Source organism: Macaca fascicularis, chromosome 20, assembly GCF_037993035.2.
Source record: "Macaca fascicularis isolate 582-1 chromosome 20, T2T-MFA8v1.1".
Classification (NCBI taxonomy): Eukaryota; Metazoa; Chordata; class Mammalia; order Primates; family Cercopithecidae; genus Macaca; species Macaca fascicularis.
Window position 1 is genome coordinate 17,749,406 of NC_088394.1, and position 21,032 is coordinate 17,770,437.

General features: G+C 46.6%; 1 protein-coding gene across 3 annotated transcripts in view; it reads left to right on the forward strand.

Moving 5' to 3' along the window:
- Window positions 1-21,032, forward strand: part of XYLT1 (xylosyltransferase 1) — a 371,169-nt gene that overhangs the window by 274,840 nt on the left and 75,297 nt on the right. For all 3 annotated transcript variants that reach the window (XM_005591807.5, XM_074027812.1, XM_074027813.1), the window contains one exon: window positions 402-604. In XM_005591807.5, coding sequence (XP_005591864.3) covers window positions 402-604 — 203 coding nt within the window. The remainder of the gene's footprint in view (window positions 1-401; window positions 605-21,032) is intronic.

A 21,032-nucleotide genomic window follows, 5' to 3' on the forward strand; every position in this document is an offset into this window, starting at 1 on the left:
ATAAAATAAAATTTTTAAAAATGCGAGACTCTGTCTAAATAAAGAAAGAAAGAAAGAAAGAAAGAAAGAAAGACTCTGCCTCAAAAAATAAATCAATAAAATAAAATTTAAAAAAATGTGAAGTCCTGGGCACCACCAGCCCAAGCCTAGTGAACCGTTAGCTCAGAAGTGGGGCCAGGGAATCTGCATTTCAAATGGCTAATTTGAAATGTAAAAAATAATACAAGTTTGAATTGCAATACAGAAAGACACCCCAGTTCAGGATCATTTACTTGGCAAAGGCCACTGTCCTCAGAAGTACCCAACCAGGAGGGAAGAGACAGAGAGGGGATGGGGTGAGGGGCATGCCTGGGTGTTTTCTAGGCCACTGAATGTCATCACCCTTTCTCTTCTGGGAAAAGCGCTCTAATTACCTGCATCGACAAGTGCTCCAGGTCTCCAGGCAGTACAGCAATGTCCGTGTCACCCCCTGGAGAATGGCCACCATCTGGGGGGGAGCCAGCCTCCTCTCCACCTACCTGCAAAGCATGCGGGACCTCCTGGAGATGACCGACTGGCCCTGGGACTTCTTCATCAACCTCAGTGCGGCCGACTACCCCATCAGGTAAGGCAGCTAAGGGCCCCAAACCAGCCTCGTCTGACGTCCTGCTCTGGCTGGTCTTGGCTGGGAACCCATGAGGCAGAAGGAGACCGACACATAGTCTCCACAGGATCTCTCAGGATAGGATTCTGATTGGACCTGAGAATCACTGATTCATTCACTCATTCATTCACGCATTCAACAGATACAGACTGTGCACATGGTTTTCCCAGCTCTGTTCGCTGATATACCAGTGCACTAAACAGACAAACTCCAACCCGCATGGGGCTTTGTATTAGGGTTCTCTAGAGGGACAGAACTAACAGGATAGATGTATATATGAAGGGGAGTTTATTAAGGAGTATTGACTCATATAATCACAAGGTGAGGTCTCACAATAGGCCATCTTCAAGCTGAAGAGCAAAGAAGCCAGTCCAAGTCTCAAAACCTCAAAAGCAGGGAAGCCGACAGTGCAGCCTTCAGTCTGTAGTCGAAGGCCCAAGGATCCTAAAGCTGGAGAACTTGGAGTCTGATGTTCAAAGGCAGGAAGCCTCCAGCACGGGAGAAAGACGTAGGCCGGGAGACTCAGCCAGTCTATTCCTTCCATGTTCTGCCTGCTTTTATTCTGGCCATGCTGGCAGCTGATTAGATGGTGCCCACCCAGATTGAGGGGGGGTCTGCCTTTCCCAGTCCACTGACTCAAATGTTAATCTCCTTTGGCAACACCCTCACAGACGTGGCCAGAAACAATACTTTGCATCCTTCAGTCCATCAGGTTGACACTCAATAGTAACCATCACAAGCTTCCATTCAAGTAGGGAGACATACAACAAAATGAGTTAAATGATGTCTTAGAAAAATAAAGCACAGGGCAAAAGTAGGGGAGAGTTGTAATTTTACCAACGGTGACCTGGAAGGTTTTCGCGGATGAGAACAGAAGAAGATGAAAAAGAGAGTGACACCTACAGAGAAAGTGGTCCAGGCAGGAGGAAAGGCAGGGGCTGAACCCAGAGATGGGTCCAGGCTTGGCTTGTGTGAGGAACAGCCGGGCTCAGTGGAGCTGTAACAGAGTAAGTGAGGGATAGCGTAACAAGAGATATAAAGGCAGAGAGTAATTTGAGGCCAGATGGTGGTGATCCTAGAATTTGGCTGTTAGTCCAAGCAAGATGGAAGCCACTGGCATGATACTTTGAATGATATTGTGAACGATGTATGTATGTATGTGTGTATATGTGTGTGTATGTATATATATGAGAGACAGAGTCTCACTCTGTCACCCAGGCTGGAGTGCAGTGGTGTGATCTCAGCTCACTGCAGCCTCCACCCACCAGGTTCAAATGATTCTCCTACCTCAGCCTCCCACGTAGCTGGGACTACAGGCACCCACCAACACACCTGGCTAATTTTTGTATTTTTAATAGAGATGGTGTTTCACCATGTTGGGCAGGCTGGTCTCAAACTGCTGGCCTCAGGTGATGTGCCTGTCTTGGCCTCCCAAAGTGCTGGGATTATAGGTGTGAGCCATTGTGCCAGGCTGATATTTTCTCTCAGGAGGGCAGCTTTTTCCTTTGACTGTGTTTTCCATCTGGATTCGCTGACAAGTGTGAAAAGGCAAGTGTATGGGAGTGAAGAGGGGATCTTCCTCCCTCTAATGGCACAAGGCCGTAGGGTACAGCATTCCCAGGAGATCTAGATGAAGGAGTCCTAAAAAAGATAAAACTTTTATTAAGGCAACTTTCAAACACGCACAAGAGTACCAAGAATAGTGTAATGCACTCCCACATAGATGTCACCCAGGTTAATTCATGGCCATTTTTCTTGTGTCTGGACTTTCATCCTCTTCCCCCAGCAGTGGATTATTTTGAAAGAAATATAAGATATCATATAATTGTATCTCTAAATATTTCAGTATATATCTAGAAAAGATAAGATCTCTTTTTTAAGACAGCATCACAATGATGCTTATGCCTAAAATATTAGCAGGCAGGTTTTAATGGCATCAAATATCTAGGTCACATATTCTCAAGAGTTTGAGTTTTGAATCAGAACCCAAAAAAGGTACAAGCGTGGAAGGAAAGCCTCTCTTTAAAGCTACAAGCAGCTTCTTTCTTCTTCACAGCTTGGTCGTTGGGGGTCTTCTTCAGTCCTGGGCTTGGGGGCATCCCCCCTCCATCTGCTGGGAGACCCTAGACTGTAGAAGGTGCTGGGGAGGCACACTCTCTGGTCAGTTTGAACGGGGTACACCTGACACCCTTGAACCTGAGAAAAATGACGGGCACTAGAAAGATAACTGTTTTCCTTTGTCCATAGGACAGGGGGATAGATGGGAATGGTTACAGAACATTACTGGTAGAGTTGTACTTACCACAATTGTGTTCATTTGTTCAACAAACATTTGCTGAGCAACTACCGTGCTGCGTGCTAAGTAGTACATTTTGTGAACAAAAGCAATGCAGCTTCCTGTACTTCTCCCCTGCTCATGGAATGTGTATCCTAGATGAGAAGATGGGGTTAGATGATCATGCCAAAGACACATCAAGCAAGGTGTGAACAAGCCATAAAGAAAGGAAGATGTGGGCTGGGTGCGGTGGGTCATCCCTGTAATCCCAGCACTTTGGGAGGCCAAGGTGGGTGGATCAGAAGGTCAGGAGTTCAAGACCAGCCTGGCCAAGATGGTGAAACCCTGTCTTTACTAAAAAATATAAAAATGAGCTGACCTCGGTGGTGCATGCCTGTAATCCCACCTACTCAGGAGGTTGGGACAGGAGAATCACTTGAACCCGGGAGGCGGAGGTTGCAGTGAGTCAAGATCGCGCCACTGTACTCCAGCCTGGCAACACAGCAAGACTCTGTCTCAAAACACCAAAAAAAAAAAAAAAAAGGAAGATGTGGGAGTGGGGAAAAACTCGAGGGCCATAATCAGGAGGTCAGAAGGGCCTCTGAATATTCAGCTTTGAACCGAGACCTAGAGGACAAGAAGGGATCCACTGGGAAGGAAATGTGAAAGAGATCCTTCTAGACTGGGATTCGTAGCAGTGGCACTGCTGATGTTTGGGGATGGATAATTCTTTGCTGTGGGTGCCGTCCTGTGCTTTGTAGGATGCGTAGCAGCATCTCTGGCCTCTGCCCACCAGATGCCAGCGCCACACCCTGCCCACCTGTGCCAACCACAGATGTCTCCAGACATTGACACATGACCTCTGGGAGCTAAAATTGCCTCCACTTGAGAACCACCATTTCTTATAGACGGAACAGCCTGGGCACAATGTAGCACAGAAACAAACTTGTTGCGTTTGAGAAATTTAACAATGGATAGAGTATAATAAAACAATGAGGAGAAATGAGTTTAGACAAGTACATGGCAAGGAGGGGTTAGAACATTCCTTCTCCATCTTTCATGAAAGCAATGAGTTTGGAAATGTCCCAAAATGCTGAGCATAGCAGCAAGTGTGGCAGACACTTGCTTCCACCCTTACGACAAACCTGTTTTACAGAGGGACACACTAAGGCCCCGTGTCATGTGATGAATGCATGGCGGAGTGGGGATTAGAACCAGTTTCGTCTGGTTGCAAAGTTGGTATTCTTTCTGACTTGAAGTCGGCCTCTTAGGGAACTCAGCAGAACTGGACTATCAGGATGGCCCCAGGCCACCTTGAAAGCACAGAAGGAAACAGTCCCACCCCATGAGCTTGTGGCTGGGCAGAATAGTGGTTAGACTGCCTTGCAGCAGGGATGTCCAGGATGGTCGTAGGAGGACCCCCGTTGTCTGTTCCTGAGTGGTAAGGGCTATGCTCAAATTCCCACATTCTTCCTTCTCTGGATTCCCATCGGAGGCCTCAGAGGTCATGCCAGGCTAGGTTGGGGACCTGCATTAAGCCAGACACCTCTTGAGGCCAGGTAGGCATGCGCGTTGCTGCCCCCTGGAGGCCACTGTTGGCTTGCTTTGCGTGGCCACTTCCCTGAAAGAATCCAGCTCCCGCTCAGCACCCAGGAGGCTGAGTGCCTGCGCTCAAACTGCTTAATGCTCGAATCCGAATTCTGCCACTTAGCTAGTAGCGTAACCTCAGGCAAGTAAATCCAATTTCTGTGAAATTGGGATATAATAATAGAACCTAGCAGCCTGTTGGACACTTGGAAGGTGCTCAACGAATGTCAGCCATTTATACGTAAGGTACATCCAAGGTCTCATCTTGTATCTCTGAGAGGTCCAGAAATCATTTCTCAGGCCATGCGTGCAACCTATTTTGGAGTTCAGAGAAGAGAGTTGTCTTATTTGTGGCTTTTTTGCTTTAGTGCCCCAGGTCACTCTGTATCTCTTGGCCTTTCTCATCCTCTTCCTCTACTTCACTGATCTCATTTCCATGGTGTCTCCCATGAATTCCTTTGCCCACTCGTCTTTGCCAGCCTCATAGCCAGAGGCACTTTATGCATCAAGCACTGCTGGTTCCTCTTGCTGTTGTTTTCATGAAGTTGCCCTACACAAAAACATATGAATTTTGCAGATGAATGGTTTCATCCTGGGCAATGCTGATAGGTTTTCAGTTTCCATCTGCCGCCCCATCTGTAGCTTCCAAAACCACTACTTCTCCCATCCCAGGAAGAATGAGCAAACTCAGGAGTCTTCTCAAAGGGGCAATAGTGCCCAAGTCAGGCACTTCTAAGAGGCACTGAAAACTTGGGGGATACTTAAGGGCCCAGCCAGCCCGGCGTGGCCGCTGTGAGCAGCTCTGTGATTTGACATCACCTCCCTGTGTCCCCCGCACAACCTTCACTGTGGAGGGTGCAGGGGAGCAGGCAGATTCTTCCTCTCTTAGATACTAACGATGCACTGGTCTTTACTGGTCACTAGCCTTGTTTGGGCCCTGGACACAGACATGCTGGTTTCAGGTGCTGCCTCACCACCAGCTGGCCATGTGGATCCGCACGAGTTGCTTCAACTTCCTGCATCTCAAATTCTCCACCTTAAAATAAACACAATATTAGTGCCCGTTTCACAGGGCTCTTAGGAAGTTTCTGTGAAATCTTGCATGATAAGGACCTACCGCGGTGTCTAATGATAGAAAGTGGTTGATAAATACACGCTGTTATTGTAGCCATGGAGTAATTTGGACATTTTAGGTGGGACTTAGGCATCCTAAGTCCTTAGACGTCCTAAGATGTATCCTAAAAATATAAAAATGAGCCAGGCATGGTGGTGCATGCCTGTAATGCCACCTACTCGGGAGGCTGGGGCAGGAGAATCGCTTGAACCCAGGAGGCGGAGGTTGCTGTGAGCTGAGATCGTGCCACTGTATTCCAGCCTGGTGACGTAGCTAGACTCCGTCTCAAAAAAAAAAAAAAACAGAAAAAACAAAAAGAAGATGTGAGAGTGGAGAAAAACTCTAGTGCCCGTCATTTTTCTTAGGTTCACGGGTGTCAGGTGTACCCCGTTCAAACTGACCAGAGAGTGTGCCTCCCCAGCGCCTTCTACAGTCTAGGGTCTCCCAGCAGATGGGGGGATGCCCCCAAGCCCAGGACTGAAGAAGGCCCCCAACGACCATGCTGTGAAGAAGAAAGAAGCTGCTTGTAGCTTTAAAGAGAGGCCTTCCTTCCACGCTTGTACCTTTTTTGGGTTCAATTCAAAACTCAAACTCTTGAGAATATGTGACCTAGATATTTGATGCCATTAAAACCTGCCTGCTAATATTTTAGACCTCTAAGTCCCGCCTAAAATGCCCAAATCACTCCATGGCTACAAGTAACCTTGGGACTTGAGTTACTTTCCCTTTTCTCTTTGATAGAGTTAAAAGAGTAGTAAAGTATTTCTTGAACTCACATCTCTGTCAAAAGAGGGAAAAGTAGCCAAGCATGGTGGCACACAACTGTAATCCCAGGACTTTGGGAGGCCGAGGCAGGTGAATCACTTGAGGTTACGGGTTTGAGACCAGCTTGGCCAACACGATGAAACCCCATCTCTACTAAAAATACAAAAAATAGCCAGGTATGGTGTGCGCACCTGTAACCCCAGCTACTCAGGAGGCTGAGGCATGAGAATCACTTGAACCTGGGAGGCGGAAAGAAAGAGAGAGAGAGGGAGGGAGGGAGGGAGGAAGAAAGGAAAAAAGAAAGGAAGGAAGGGAAAAAGGAAGGAAGGAAGGAAAGAAGAAAGAAGAAGGAAGGAAGGAGGGAAAAGCAAAGATAGGCTGTGAAGACTGAATGTTTCAAGAAAAACAGAATAGAACCAATTCATTTGTGGACCTAAAGAATATTCCTGAACTTGGCATATGCAAGCTGAGAAGCCAAGAGTGTTTAGAGACTCTAGGTGTTCCTGCTCTGCTGTTGACATGACTTCCTGGTCCACGTAGGCTCCGGTTGGAGCTGGTTGTGTACCCAACACGTGAATGTAAGTGGAAAATGGATACTTTCAAACTCTGAGGCCCTGCTAGGTCTTGAATCCTCAAAAGGTATGATGGTTTTATTTGTATGTTCTATTTACTGAGGCAGGGAATTACACCTGGCATACTTTAGATTGGCTGCAGGAAGAGATGAAGCCAGTAGCACTTTGTCCTGTTTCTTGGTTTGGACTTGTAGTAAGAGACCTTGGCTGGCTGCGGTGGCTTGTGCCTGTAATACCACCAGCACTTTGGGAGGCCGAGGCAGGTAGATCACCTGAGGTCAGGAGTTCGAGACCGGCCTGGCCAATATGGTGAAACCCCATCTCTACTAAAAATACAAAAATTAGCTGGGTGTGGTGGTGGGCGCCTGTAGACCCAGCTACTTGGGCGGCTGAGTCAGGAGAATTGCTCGAACCCAGAAGGCGGAGGTGGCAGTGAGCTGAGATCACGACCTTGTACTCCAGCCTGGGCAACAAGAATGAAACTCCATCTCAAAAAAAAAAAAAAAAAGAGACCTCATGCATCACACTGTGTCTTTCCCTAAGGCCAGTGTCTTGGGGCAACTCAGATGTAAAGAGAGGAGGGTTGAGTGTGTCCTTTACCTCTCCCAGGGTTCACATTCTGTCTGTGGTGTGTACACATAAGTGTGCACACAGGGGGCAGTGTATGTGTACAGAAACCACCAGGCAGGGGAATCCATGTTGACATTTTCCTGCTACTACTGCCTCTTGGGTATCCACAGCAACAAAGTCCAAACCATCAGGGCCCACCACATGGACATGTAAGTTACATTAACCGCAGATCCAAATGTCTGTCTTGAGATACTACCAGAGCCGCGGGCTGTCAGTGGGAGAGAGCTGCTCTGCGGTGCCTCAGTGGGAAACACCAGCTGGTAAAGACCGGAGCAGGTGGCCAGGGCTTCTCTACAATCTCCCAAAGACCAGAGTTTATATGGGACCAGGCCAGCAAGACTAAGCTCCAGAGTAACAGCGCGGACACTTACTGCACACCTACTGTGTGCTGGGCCCTCTTCAGGGCCCTTTACCACATATTTTGTCTTAATCCCCATCCCCCAAAACACAACTGCTACTGGGTAAGTAAGTTTAGAGAAATTAGTATTAAAACAGAGCAGAGGAAGCTTTGCAGGGAGCCAAGCCCTTGATAATGTTCAGCACAGATGCCAGTCACTCTGGGATTTGAAATGAAGTTGAGCAGTATGGAAGTCCAAGCATCCGTGTACAATCACTCCTGGACTTTTCATCCCTTTAGTCTGCTTAAGTGGGACCCGAATGGATCAAAGAATTCCTGTAGTTAAGACCATGCGACAACTACAGTGAATGTATATGTAGCATTTCGTACATTCCTAGCGTTATTTTAAGTGCTTTACAATTCAGGGGTGTCCAAGGGAGAGAATACAGTTATGGCTCCTCAGTTTCTTTTCCTGGTTGGGCCAGTAAAGCCTTTCCTTGTCCCTCTTTTCTGCTCATCACTAGAGACAGAAACTAAAAACCATGGCTTTAGGCTGCTAAAAGCCTAAAACAAAAAAACAAAACAGAACAGAACCACCAAATAAGGTAGGTTGGACAAGCTGGTTTACATTATTTTGACAGCAACTCTGAAGTATGCACTCTTGATATCCCCATTTTTCAGATGAAGAAAGTGAGGTACAGAAATGTTAAGAAACTTGAACCCAAGGCTATGGCCAGTAAACTGTAGAACCACGATCTTTTTTTTTTTTTTTTTTTTTTTTTTTTTGGAAACTGGGGTGAAATTTATGTAACATAAAATTAACCACTTTTAATTGTTGAATGGCATTCAGTACATTCACAGTGTCAGACAACCGTACCCTCCCTCTAATCCTAAACATTTTCATCATCCCAAAAGAAAACCGTGTACCCATTAAGCAGTCACTTCCCAAAGACGTCTCCCCATTCTCTGCGACCACTAATCTCCTTTCTGTATCTATGGACTTGATTTGCCTATTCTTGACATTTTTATCTATTTGTTTTGAGATGGAGCCTCCCCTCTTGTTGCCCAGGCTGGAGTGCAGTGGCACGATCTCGGCTCACTGCAACCTCTGCCTCCCAGGTTCAAGCGATTCTCCTGGCTCAGCCTCCCAAGTAGCTGGGATTACAGGCATGCACCACCACACCTGGCTGATTTTGTGTTTTTAGTGGAGATGGGGTTTCACTGTGTTGGTCAGTCTGGTCTCGAACTCCTGACCTCATGTGATCTACCCGCCTCGGCCTCCCAAAGTGCTGAGATTACAGGTGTGAGCCGCTGCGCCCAGCCTATTCTAGACATTTTATATAAATGCCGTTACATAGTATATGACATTTGCTGACCTGCTTCTTTCACTTAGCTTAATATTTTTGAGGTTCCTCTGCATCGTAGCATGTAGCAGCGCTTCATTCCTTTTTATGACTGATAGTCTATCATGTTGATATAGTTGTACCACAATCTTTGTCCAATTGTCAGTCAATATACTCATCATTCTGAAGAGCTTCCCAAAGCCCCTGTCTCCTGGCCATGTTGTATCTGTGCTGTATGCCCTGAATTGAGGACCTCATCTGGTTTAAGAAGATGCAGCTCCATCATATGGGACTCTGCCCAGCAGTGGTGCTGGAGGACTCTTGTTAAGCCGTGATGACTTCTTGGCCATGAGGGATTGTAGATCGGAGCATATTGGCCTGATGACCTTTTCCATTCACACCGGATCTTCTCTACCCATGCTAGCCCCTGGACCTCCGCTGAACGGGAAAGGAACTCCCAGTGATTCTCATTGTCCGGGGAAGATTCAGGTTGAAGATGGAAATGTGGAGGAGTAGAGTGTGAGGTCCAAGCTTCCCTTTTTCCCTTCTCCCTTCTCTCAACACCAAGCCCCTTCTGATGACAATCTTGGGGTGCTCTGGGGAGGAAAGTGCTTAGGTCAGCCCAGTGAAGATACTTCTGTACTCCCACAGATGAGGTCAGGAGTTGGGGCTCCTTCTGACTTTACCCATTCACCCAAAAAAAATTTATTGAGCACCTACTGTGTGTTGGACGCTGTGCTAAGCAGCAAGTACTCAAAGGTGAGGAAAAACATATCCAGCCCTGCCCTCATCGTGGTGGTCAAGGGTGATGGCTGGAGCCAGTCCACCGCGGTCCAAATTGCAGCTTCTTTATTTACTAGCTGTGTGAAGTTGGATACACCAGTTCCTGTGCCTCAGTTACTTCACCTGTAAAATGGGCATAATAATGGCACCACCCCATAGGGTTGCTTTGAGGGTTAAGTGAGTCCATATATGTAAAGTGCTTAGCACACAGCAGGGGTTATCCTTGTGATAGCCATGGGACACCAAGAATCAATTTCTCTCTCTCCCTCTCTCTCTTTACTCTCTCTTTACTCTCTCTCTTTTCACTCTCTCTCTCTTTACTCTCTCTCTGTCTTTTCACTCTCTCTCTCTCTCTCTCTGTCTTTTCACTCTCTCTCTTCACTCTGTCACCCAGGCAGGAGTGTGGTGCAATCTCTGCTCATTGCAGCTTCCACCTGTCAGTTCAAGCAATTCTCCTGCCTCAGCCTCCCAAGTAGCTGGGGTTATAGGCACTCTCCATCACATCTGGCTAATTTTTGTATTTTTAGTAGAGACGAGGTTTCACCCTGTTGTCCAAGCTGGCCTCAAACTCCTGACCTCAAGAGATCTGCCCACCTCAGCCTCCCAAAGTGCTGGGATTACAGGTGTGAGCCATTGCGCCCAGCCAAGAATCTATATATTTTTAAAGCGTCCCGCACCCTGCAGGTGATTGTACTAGTGAGAATTGAAATCCACTGGTCCAGGGAGAGAGAGAGAAATCTGTCACATAGTTAGAGACATAAATAAAAGCTACATGCTGTGTTGGAAAATGTTAGTCTCAGTACTTCTTGGGAAAGCATATTTGGTGGCCCAACACTCAGATGTTTAGGTGTTACCATCTCCCCTGCATTCTGCTTTCTCAGCAACCAAACCACTTTTGTTCTTTGGGATGTTCAGAGACACACACTCTGCTTTCTGAGATCCCAAAGTTCACGGGTTCGAAACCATCCAACAAAAGCTCCACCCAGATAATGTGTGAGTCTGAAAGGGTATATCTGCTTAGACTGTTGTTCACAAGGAGACTGGAAAAACATGCCAGTAATTTTGCCATTAACAGTTTTGCTTGCCTCTAGTCGCAAAATAAACACATCCTCAGCCCTGTTATTTTTCAGGCTGATGGAGCACACACTCCTGCTTTTGCAGAAATGCAGTTTGCTTCCCTCTTGCCGGTTGTCCTGGGTCTCCTGAGCTGTATTTTAGGCTGAACAGCTCTTTAAGCTTTCTTAAGGCCAGGAGTGACCTAGAGCATCTGCTGGACAAGCAGAGTGAGCCTAAAGTTCTCGGAGTTCTCATGAAAACCAAGGTTCTGCAGAAAGCCGAGAGTGGTCTGTGGGCTTAGGACCTTCTGGGAAGGATGTGATGGAGGACAAGAATTGATGTGACTGCTTCACCCACAGGATGCCATCATTTGGCTTAGAGAACGTTTAGCTGTATTGTTTGTTTGCTTGCTGTTTTATTTGTTTTCTCATTATTTCACAACTGAAAAAAAAAAAAAAAGATTCCGAGTCCTGGGGGAAAATAATGTGATTAGTTCTCTCTTGAGTCGTGTATCCATTCTTTAACTAGCAGAGAATAGAGCACTTTGGCCATTCATTCATTAAATAAATGCTCATTGAGATTCTGCTAGATATTAGGCAATGCTCTAGACCAGCAATGTCCAGTGAAACTTTCTGGGTGATGGAAATGTTCTACAAGTACCATCCAGTAAGGTAGCCGTTAGCCACATGTGGCCATTGACAGCCCGAAACGTGCCTTGTGGGACTGAGGAACTAAATTTAAAATTTGATCTGATTTTAATTTAAATTAAAACCCTGCCCTCATGGACCTTACATTGATGCCATGGGGTACAAACACTTCCACTAGAGAGAATTATATTACTGTTCCCAAAAGAAAAGAGAGTCCAGGCTAAACAGTACAGAAATAAATGTGATCTCTGTCCTCTGCCAATTTGATATCCTCACCAGATCCCAGATTGACCGCACAATGAATTTTGCACGATGTATTTTCTTCCGAATCCCTCCCTCTCCAGATCTCAGAATTCTCCTTCCTCTTGGCAGCGGCTTTCTATGTGTCTGTGGATGGGATGTTTCCAAACCTGGCATCTTCCTGCCCAATGCATTGAGCATTTTTGCTTATTGGCAACAAGAAAAAGAAAAAAAAAAAATCTTTTATGTGACTTTTTCTCCAGTGGCCAAGAGTATGGACAGCATCCATGCTGGGATGCTCCAAGTGCATCCTGGGAATTTGGATGCGAGCCCAGGGTGGTCTACAATGTGGGTGGTCTTTATTGTAGAGTCTATTATTCTTCCCTTGCCTGTTCCTTACATCTAACTGCAAGTGAAGATTCTTTTCAAGGGCAATCTGGAGGAACCACATGTGTTAAAAGTGGGATGAGGGAAGAGCATTTCTACCCTTTTAAAAATTGATGAGGGCAAAGATTTGGCTGAGTACAGGACGCAAACGACAGGGTTAAGGTCCGATCGTTAGGCATACAGACTCTGTGGATTATTCTTATTATCATTCAAGTATTTTCTCTCCCTTGCTCCCACCCTGGGTCATTGTCCAGCATGGCCAATAGTAGCCACCTAAAGTAGATGCCTGGGGAAGCCTTTTAAGACCTGCCATACTCCAGTAGCTAATCATATTCACTGATGTTTCTTGACCTCTTACTGTGCATGCGATTCTAGGCCAAGTGATTTCTATGTATTATCTCATGTAATTCTCACAACAATCCCAGAAGGTAGATAGTGTTACTGCATCCCGCTTCGCAGATGAAGAAACCAAGACTGTGAGAAGTAAAGGAATTTTCCCAGTGTCTTACAGCTGGTGGGGATTGGAGCCAACATTTAAATGCATGATTCCTTCATCGCGGGGAGTAGGGGCAGAGAGGAAAGGACCTGAGTTTTTTGCCAACAGGTCATAATTTCACCTGTTAGATCTGGGGTAAAGCCCTCCCATGCGTTTCTCCCCCATCTAAAGCCTTGGTTTCTGTATCTGGATGAGAATCCAGGTATCAAGAGATGAGCAGGGTACATCAGAACCTGAGATCCAGAGTCACCTCATGTTTAGCCAATTGCCACGTTGCCCCCACTTTCTGCTTTAGTCCCCATGGCCTCCCGGTAAGATGACATATAGAATAGCATCAGGACTCAGAGTGTTCAAGTGACTTGCCCAGTGTCACATGACTTGATCGTGGCCAAGCTGGGATTTGAATGCAGGCTCAGCTGACCTTGAAGTTCACCGTGCTTTATGCAATGTGTTGTGTAAGTGGTTGACCCCAGGGAGGGAAAGCCAGTCACCCAAGGATGCCAACGGTAAGATGTGGCTGCCCAAGCCAGTGTAGATCCACCTGCAGATGGCCTCTTTCTTTCTCTGATTAATGGAAGATCCAAGCTTTACTGACTGTGTGCTCTAAGTATAGACCTAGGAACCGTCTGTCCTGCATTAGCAAGGACAACCCCAGCCTTCAAATGCCTTTGTAATCCTGTCCCCATTGGACCTCAGACTCTCCATATCTCTCCCCTAACTGGCTATCTGGAATTCTCATTCATTTAAATATTAGCCTAATGCAAGCATAATTAGAAAGGAATGGCATCTGTCCCTCCCCCTACCCCCCACATATGCCTAATTCTTTCAAAGCAAAATCAAAGCAATGCTGGTGTATTCTACACCATCAAGTCATTCCACTACAATGTAGAAGCGGTCATGCAGTGTCAGCCTGACCTGGATTTGAATTCTGTTGCTATGAGTTGAACCGTGCCCCACTAAAATTTATATGTTGAAGCTCTAACCCCTGTACTTGGAGATAGGGCCTATAAGGAGGTAATTAAGGTTAAATGAGATCATGAGCATGGAGCCTTGATCCTATAGAAGTACTGTCCTTCTTTATAACAGACACCAGAGAGCTCGCTCTCTCTTTCTTTGCCATGTAAGGACAGAGCAAGAAGGTGGCCTTCTGCAGGCCAGGAAGAGAGCCTTCACCAGAATCAAATTGTCAGGCACTTTGGACTTCCCGGTCTCTAGAACTATGAGAAAATAAATCTCTATTGTTTAACCCACCCAGTTATGGTGTCTTGTTATGGCATCCTGTGCAGACCAAGGTACCTGTCTTCACCCCCTGTATGAGAGCTGTATGCTCTCAAGCAACAAATCCAACCTTTGTGAGTCCATTTTCTCACCTGTAGGAGGAGATGACCATGTTACCCATCAGGGAGCTGTAAAAGGAAGAATAGCCAAGTGGGACTCCAGGCACAGCTTAGCATATTTCAAGGTCTCTGATGACAGCTGGATCAGAGCATGGTGGCTCAGGTCTGGCACCTCCATGTGACCTCCTCTCCACCTTCTTACCATCAAAACATTGGGACCAGGATGCTCAGTCATGCTGATGGGTGCAAAGCGAGGAGAGATGGTTGAGTCCACCAGGGAGACCTTACTGGGCCCACCCCATTGCAGCAAGTGGTTGGTATAACTGGTCTTGGCCCCAAGAGGCTTAAGTACAACCCAGACCTGAGGCAAAAAACATTAAAAAAAAGAAGAAGAAGAAGAAGTGCGATTCATTGTGGGGGGAGGAAGGGTTTCACAGAACAGTTATCTAGCCCACTAGTAACCATGTCTCAAGCAATCTCTCCAGCACTAAGTAATCTTACCCTCAGTTCCTCCTTCCTTTAGGTAAATGCAGGAGAGAGATGGGCAGAGGAGAGTCTGCTATGGGTAGCAGGCTGGAGTGCCCTCCCCAGAGTACTTTCCTCATAAGATTGTTAGAAACATGAGAGATAGTGGAACACAGGACCTCATCCAGAACTGGGCAATTTTTTAACAAGGAAATTGTTTGATGATAATGGTAATGATGACAATGATCATTAATAATCCTGTGTAGTCATTAATTCTGGACAAAAACATGGTCTGGCCTTTTGTGTTCCTCTCCTCCTTTCTTCCTCTTATATGTCTCTATACCTTGTACTAATACAGAAATGCAGATGGGACAGGGGGCACCTGCCTTTGAGGAAGTCTGTTCCTGATGAGAATGAGGAAGGTGGTTACCTTGAGCTGAGCCATCTTTGCCTGTACTCGGGCCCCCATGTTCCCTCCCTGCTGCAAGGCTCTTTGAAGCCCTTGTGTTTATTTGCCTTCTGTACCCCAGTGAGGTGAAACAGCATATTCCATTTCTCAAGTCCATTTCTCCACTTACTTTGGAAAATCAAGTACATTTCTCTAGTTGCTTTTTGAATGCAACTGTAATCCACCTGAAATTTCAAGTGAGAAACTTCCTTCCAATTTCCAACCTCACCGACCCTCACCCCATCCCCAGGCTCCAGTGTGGTGCCTCTGGCCCTCCCCTGGTAGCCCCAGGCAATGTCAGAAAGTGATTTGGACATCTGGGCAGGTCAGCTTCCGAGGGAATCATCGTGGAACAAAAGCCAACGCAGAAAGCAAGTTTTCGTGGTTCCTGAGTCTCCCCTGCTGCCTCCTCCCACTCCCACCCAGCTTGGGTGGAGCAGGCCCATGCAGGTCAGATTGAGTATCTCTAGAACTTGGATTCTGGTCTCGGCCCACTGCCTATAAAACCAGTTAATCCCAAAGTGGAGAATGGGAAGGGGAAGGCCATTTGGTAGTACTGACCAGTTTTCCTGTGGTGGGGGATGAAGGGGAATCCCACACTGGTGGTTGTTCTCTTACGGAGAAGGAATGAAAACTGTGCCCCTAAAAGCCACCAACTGTCCTGTGTCCTTTCTTCTCCAGGGAGGGATTCTCCTCGGTGCAATTTAATCGTATTCATCAGTCAACATTACTTGGCAAACCGAGCCAGGGGCACAAACGTTGCCACCCTTTCTCAGTCTAATCGAGCTCTCTGGGATGCTGGAATCTGGTTTAAGGCCAAGCAGAAGCAATTTTTGATTACAGAGTCAATCTTTGTTTAAAAGTTTGCCACCCTGGGGAAGTTTCTAACAAGTTACTTTAAACAATGCATTCTCTGGACACCTACAGCTGAATAGTCCCATTAATCCAAATTGCTTTGCCGGGTTGTGGTGGAACCGTTCAGGAGCTGGGGCAGTGTCTCAGACAGGCTTCATGACAGTGATGGCTGCAGTACCGAGGGGCACTGCTTTGTCGTGAACTGAGCGACCAGGAGATGGCCCCACCCCTGAGAATTCCCTGCCACTGAGTTTGTGCAGGTGCTGAGTGCTTCTCCCATGGTCTCCTTTAATCTGTCAGCCATCTGGTGAGATGGTACCTTCATTGTCCCCATTTGCAAGAGAAGGGACTTGAGCAGATGCTCAGCTACCCAGAAGTGGAGCTCAGTGGAGCTTAAACCCACCCATGCCCTTAACAACGAGTCAGGGCTTCCCAAGTAGGCCCATGGGCCGCTTGCAGTATGCAAGTAATTTAAAGAGAAATGCAGGCGAGTCTTCAAAAATGTCCATGTTTATCTATATTAACACATAGAGGGGAATAGGAACATGTTCAGCCCAGATTTTGGAAGCTGAAGTTTCCTTAAAAAGTTGATTTAAATGAGAAAATATTAACAAGGCAACAATACAAGGGGTAAGTGGCTCTTCAGTCATTTGGCAAGTACTTATTGAGTGCCTGCTATACTCCAGCCATTTCTGCTGAGGGTTGGGAATACAGCAGTAAAGAAAGCAAGCACTGTTGTGCACCCTCCATGCTATTTAGAGAAAGAGACAGTAGCGGGTCATATATCAGATAGAAATGAGTACCAGGAAAGCTACTGCATGGAAAGAGGATTGCGGGGGGCAGTCAGGAAGACACTTCGATGAGATGGATATGCCAGAAAGTTATGAGGAAGATTGTGAATGACCCAAAAAAGAGAGTTATCAGGTGAGGGATCAACAAACTTCTTTTCTAGCTTTTATTTGAGGTTCAGGAGTACATGTGCAGGTTTGTTACATAGGTAAATTGTGTGTCCTGGGGGTTTGGTGTACAGATTATTTCATTCCGGTGATAAACAGAATACCTGATAGGTAGTTTTTCATCCTCACCCTCCCTGCCTCCTCAAGGAGACCCTGGTGTCTGCTGTTCCCTTCTTTGTTTCCATGTGTATTCAATGTTTAGCTCCCACTTACAAGTGAGAATATGTGGTGTTTGGTTTTCTCTTCCTTTGTTAATTCACTTAGGATAAAAGCCTCCAGCTCCATTCATTCAACAAACTTTTTTTTTGAGACAGGGTCTCGTTCTGTCACGCTGGCTGGAGTGCAATGGGACAATCACAGGTCACTGAAGCCTCGACCTCCCGGGCTCAAGTGGTCCTCCCATCTCAGCCTCCTGAGTAGCTGGGATTACAGGCTCATGTCACTACACCTGGCTAATTTTTGTATTTTTGTAGACATGGGATTTTGCCATGTTGCCCAGGCTAGTCTCAAACTTCTGCACTCAAGCCATTTGCCTGCCTCGACCTCGCAAAGTGCTGGGATTACAGGCATGAGCCACCTCGCCCAGCCTCAAAGTTTTCAATAAAAGGTCATATAGTAAATATTTTAGGTTTTATGGTATATATATATAGTCTCTGAGGATAATGAAACTCTGCCATTGTAACACTAAGGCAGCCATAGACAGTATGTAAATGAATGGACATGACTGTGTTCCAGTAAAATTTTCTTTATAAAAGCAGGTGGCAGGCAATAGTTTGCCCTTGATCATTCTGCCAGATCTGCCGTGTTTGAGATCATGGCCTTGCCCAGAACACATATATCTCAACCCTTTCAAATTTAGTGCCAAACCACTCACCCATCTTCCTAGGCATGGCCTTTGCTTCATTATCTTGGACGATTCTGTCAACCCAGATGGGGTTGAATCTGAATCACAAGTGCTTCAGACTTCAGGACCCTGGATAGAGAATGAGTGATGGAGATCCCCAAGGCCTTCTGGTCTACCTCCCCTAGGCCTTGACCTGGATTTCCACCCAGTCCTGGGTAGCTGAACCTCTTATTAAACAGCAGGCTCCTTTTATTTTATGTTCTCCTAACCTACTTCATGTGCCGTTTCTGACCTTGAGCTGACAAGGAGCACATGAAACACAGCTCACCCATCAGTGTTGCCTGACCAGGGGCGGCTGAGAGGAGACAGGCAGTTTGCACACAGACAATCCTCCGTGGCTGTCCAGCCCCGCAGAGTTCCTGCAAGCCAGAGCATACTGTGTTTTCTCACCACCCAGCCTTCTCTGCCTAAACCCAGGATAAATACCCGGTCCTCATTAGCACTGTAATTCACCCTGCACCACCTTCCTCAATCTGAATCAAAAAGGTGAATGTCATTGAATGCTGAGACTCATTGATTTCAGCACTTACCCCAGGTTTCTGCTCCCCCGCTAGAACCCAGGGCTCGTTTATCTTTCCTTGGTGGACCAGGCAAGTTGCTGACTAATGCCTTAATGCCAGCTAATTCTCAGAGATTTCCCAGAGTCACTGGACACGTGTTCCTCTAGTACTTTCCATAAATCCAGTTGCTCTTGTGTGTCTAGTTTTCTACTGACTCACTGCCTAGATGTGTCTGGGCTCCCCTCCTGTAATTTATCTTGGAAGTCCGTCTCAGGTTGCAATGTTAATTCAGGAAGACAGAGATTTTTAACCTAGGTGATGGCCACAAAATACATTTTAATGAACTATCAGCTGTAGGGCCTCGCTGTGAATTTGTTCATTCATTCATACATTCTAGTCAGTCCACAGATGCTTCTTGGAAACCTACTGTGTACCAGACATTTGCCAGGACCTGGGGTTACAGACACCAATAGAACCATTAACATCGCTGCCTTTGAGGAGTACACAGATTAAGCCATTAAATAATGGCATCTTCATGACATTGTCAGGAAAGAAATTTACATGCATATAATGCAGGAAACAGACATGCATATAACCCTTCTCTTCTAAAAGACCAGGGAAAGCTTCCCTGGAGAAGCACCCATCCCATAACCATGTCTCAAGCAATCTCACTGGCACTAAGTAATCCTACCATCAGTTCCCCCCTCCTTTTAGGTAAAACTAGGAAGGAGATGGGCAGCAGGCTGGAGTGCCCTCTGCCCAGTGGTTTCCTGAGAGTTGAAAGAAGAGGAGGAATTAACTGGGTGAAAAAAAGGGACAGTGAACATTGCAAGGAGAAGGGGCTGTATGCAGAAGGGCACTGAGGCAGGAGACAGCATGGCTTCTGCAGTAAATGAAAAGAGGCTTACGTGGACAGGATGTGGCAAAGGGATACGCCAATAGAAAAGGCCAGAGAGGCAGGTGGGGGCCAGACCCTGAGAGCCAGGTTAAGGAGTCCAAGTTTATCCTATAAGCAATGGGCAGCCTTTGAAAAGTTTCCTATTAGAAAATGCCGTGATGAGATTGCTTCAGTTTATAATCAGTTGCTTGGCAGTGGGAAAAAGAAAGATTAAAAAAAAAAAAAAGTGGAAGACTGTACCAGCCTGCTGGAGGAGGGGAAACATATGATAGCTAGTATTTCCGGCTAGTGGATATGTACATTATAGCTCAGGTAATTACGTTGCACCAGGCTATATGCCTCCTGTTGCTTTGTTGCTATTATTTTCTCTTGGTGTTGAGCTTTCCCGCAGCATACCTTATTCTTAGGCTTCGTGGCCCTGGGTTTCCTGGAGAGACGCTGTAAGCTGGATCTGGAACTGGACCTACAAACCTCCTCCTGCTATTCGGCAGGAATTTTCCAAGGCTCAGGCCATCAGGCCAGTGTAGCAAAGCGGTTGAAAGTGTGCACTTGAGGAGGCAGCAGAGCCTGAGTTCAATTTCCAGCTGTTCTGTTTACTGGCCACGTGACCTTGGGCGCGTTGCTCAACCTATCTCTGCCTCAGTTTTCTCATCTGTAAAATGGGAACCATCAGTTACCTGCCTCAGCCTTTACTGTAAGGATTAAGCTGTGAAATGTACAGCACCTTGCCTGACCCAGAGAAACTGCTCGAGAAACGATGACAGTGATGGTGACTCAAGCTGCCCAGGTGACAGTTCCACAAGTGGAGAGGTGACACCTGTTTTGCTCACCACCGTGTCTTTTATTCCTGGCACAGTGCCTGGCACATAGTGAGAGCTCAGTCAGTACTTAGTGAAGTAAGGCATGAAGGAGCAAATGAGCACTCAGTGTTTGTTCCATGTAACACTGCTGTGGCTGCAGTGACTGTGGTCCTTTATTCCTAGGTGCCATGAGAGTCACTGGTATTTTATTGCATTTTTTTGCATTCCCCATTTATTTATTTATTTATTTATTTATTTATTTATTTATTTATTTATTTGAGACGGAGTCTCACTGTGTCGCCCAGGCTGGAGTGCAGTGGCGCAATCTCAGCTCACTGCAAGCTCCGCCCTCTGGGTTTACACCATTCTCCCACCTCAGCCTCAGAGTAGCTGGGACTACAGGCGCCCACCACCACGCCCGGCCAGTTTTTTGTATTTTTAGTAGAGACGGGGTTTCACCGTGTTAGCCAGGATGGTCTGGATCTGCTGACCTCGTGATCCACCCGCCTCGGCCTCCCAAAGTGCTGGGATTACAGACTTAAGCCACTGTGCCCGGCCTACATTCCCCATTTATTAAAAACATCTCTGGGCTTACTCCTAGATTGAGGACCAGTGGAGGGGTTTTGTCTTGACTTACGTCTTTTCACCTAGAGGCATTTTCAGATTTTACCGCCATGAAAATGGAAAACATTCCAAAGAGCTGGAGAGTTTATTTCAAAAGGACAATGAGCCGTGGTAGGTTCTCATGAATCCTAAGGTTGGCTCAGCTGCTTCTGCACGTAAACTGGAGGTGCCTGCACAGATATCAAGGATCTGTGTCTGGGAGCCTGGCAGGCCAGAGGGACATTCACACATCATACCTGTCTGGCTTCCACGCAGCCTGGCAGAAGGTCTGGATCCCATGCAGTCCCTTGATGTCATGGAGCAGATACCTAGTCTGTTCCCATTTTCCTTGAGAGAGGACGGGGAGGTAAGTTCTGCAGGTGTCCACATT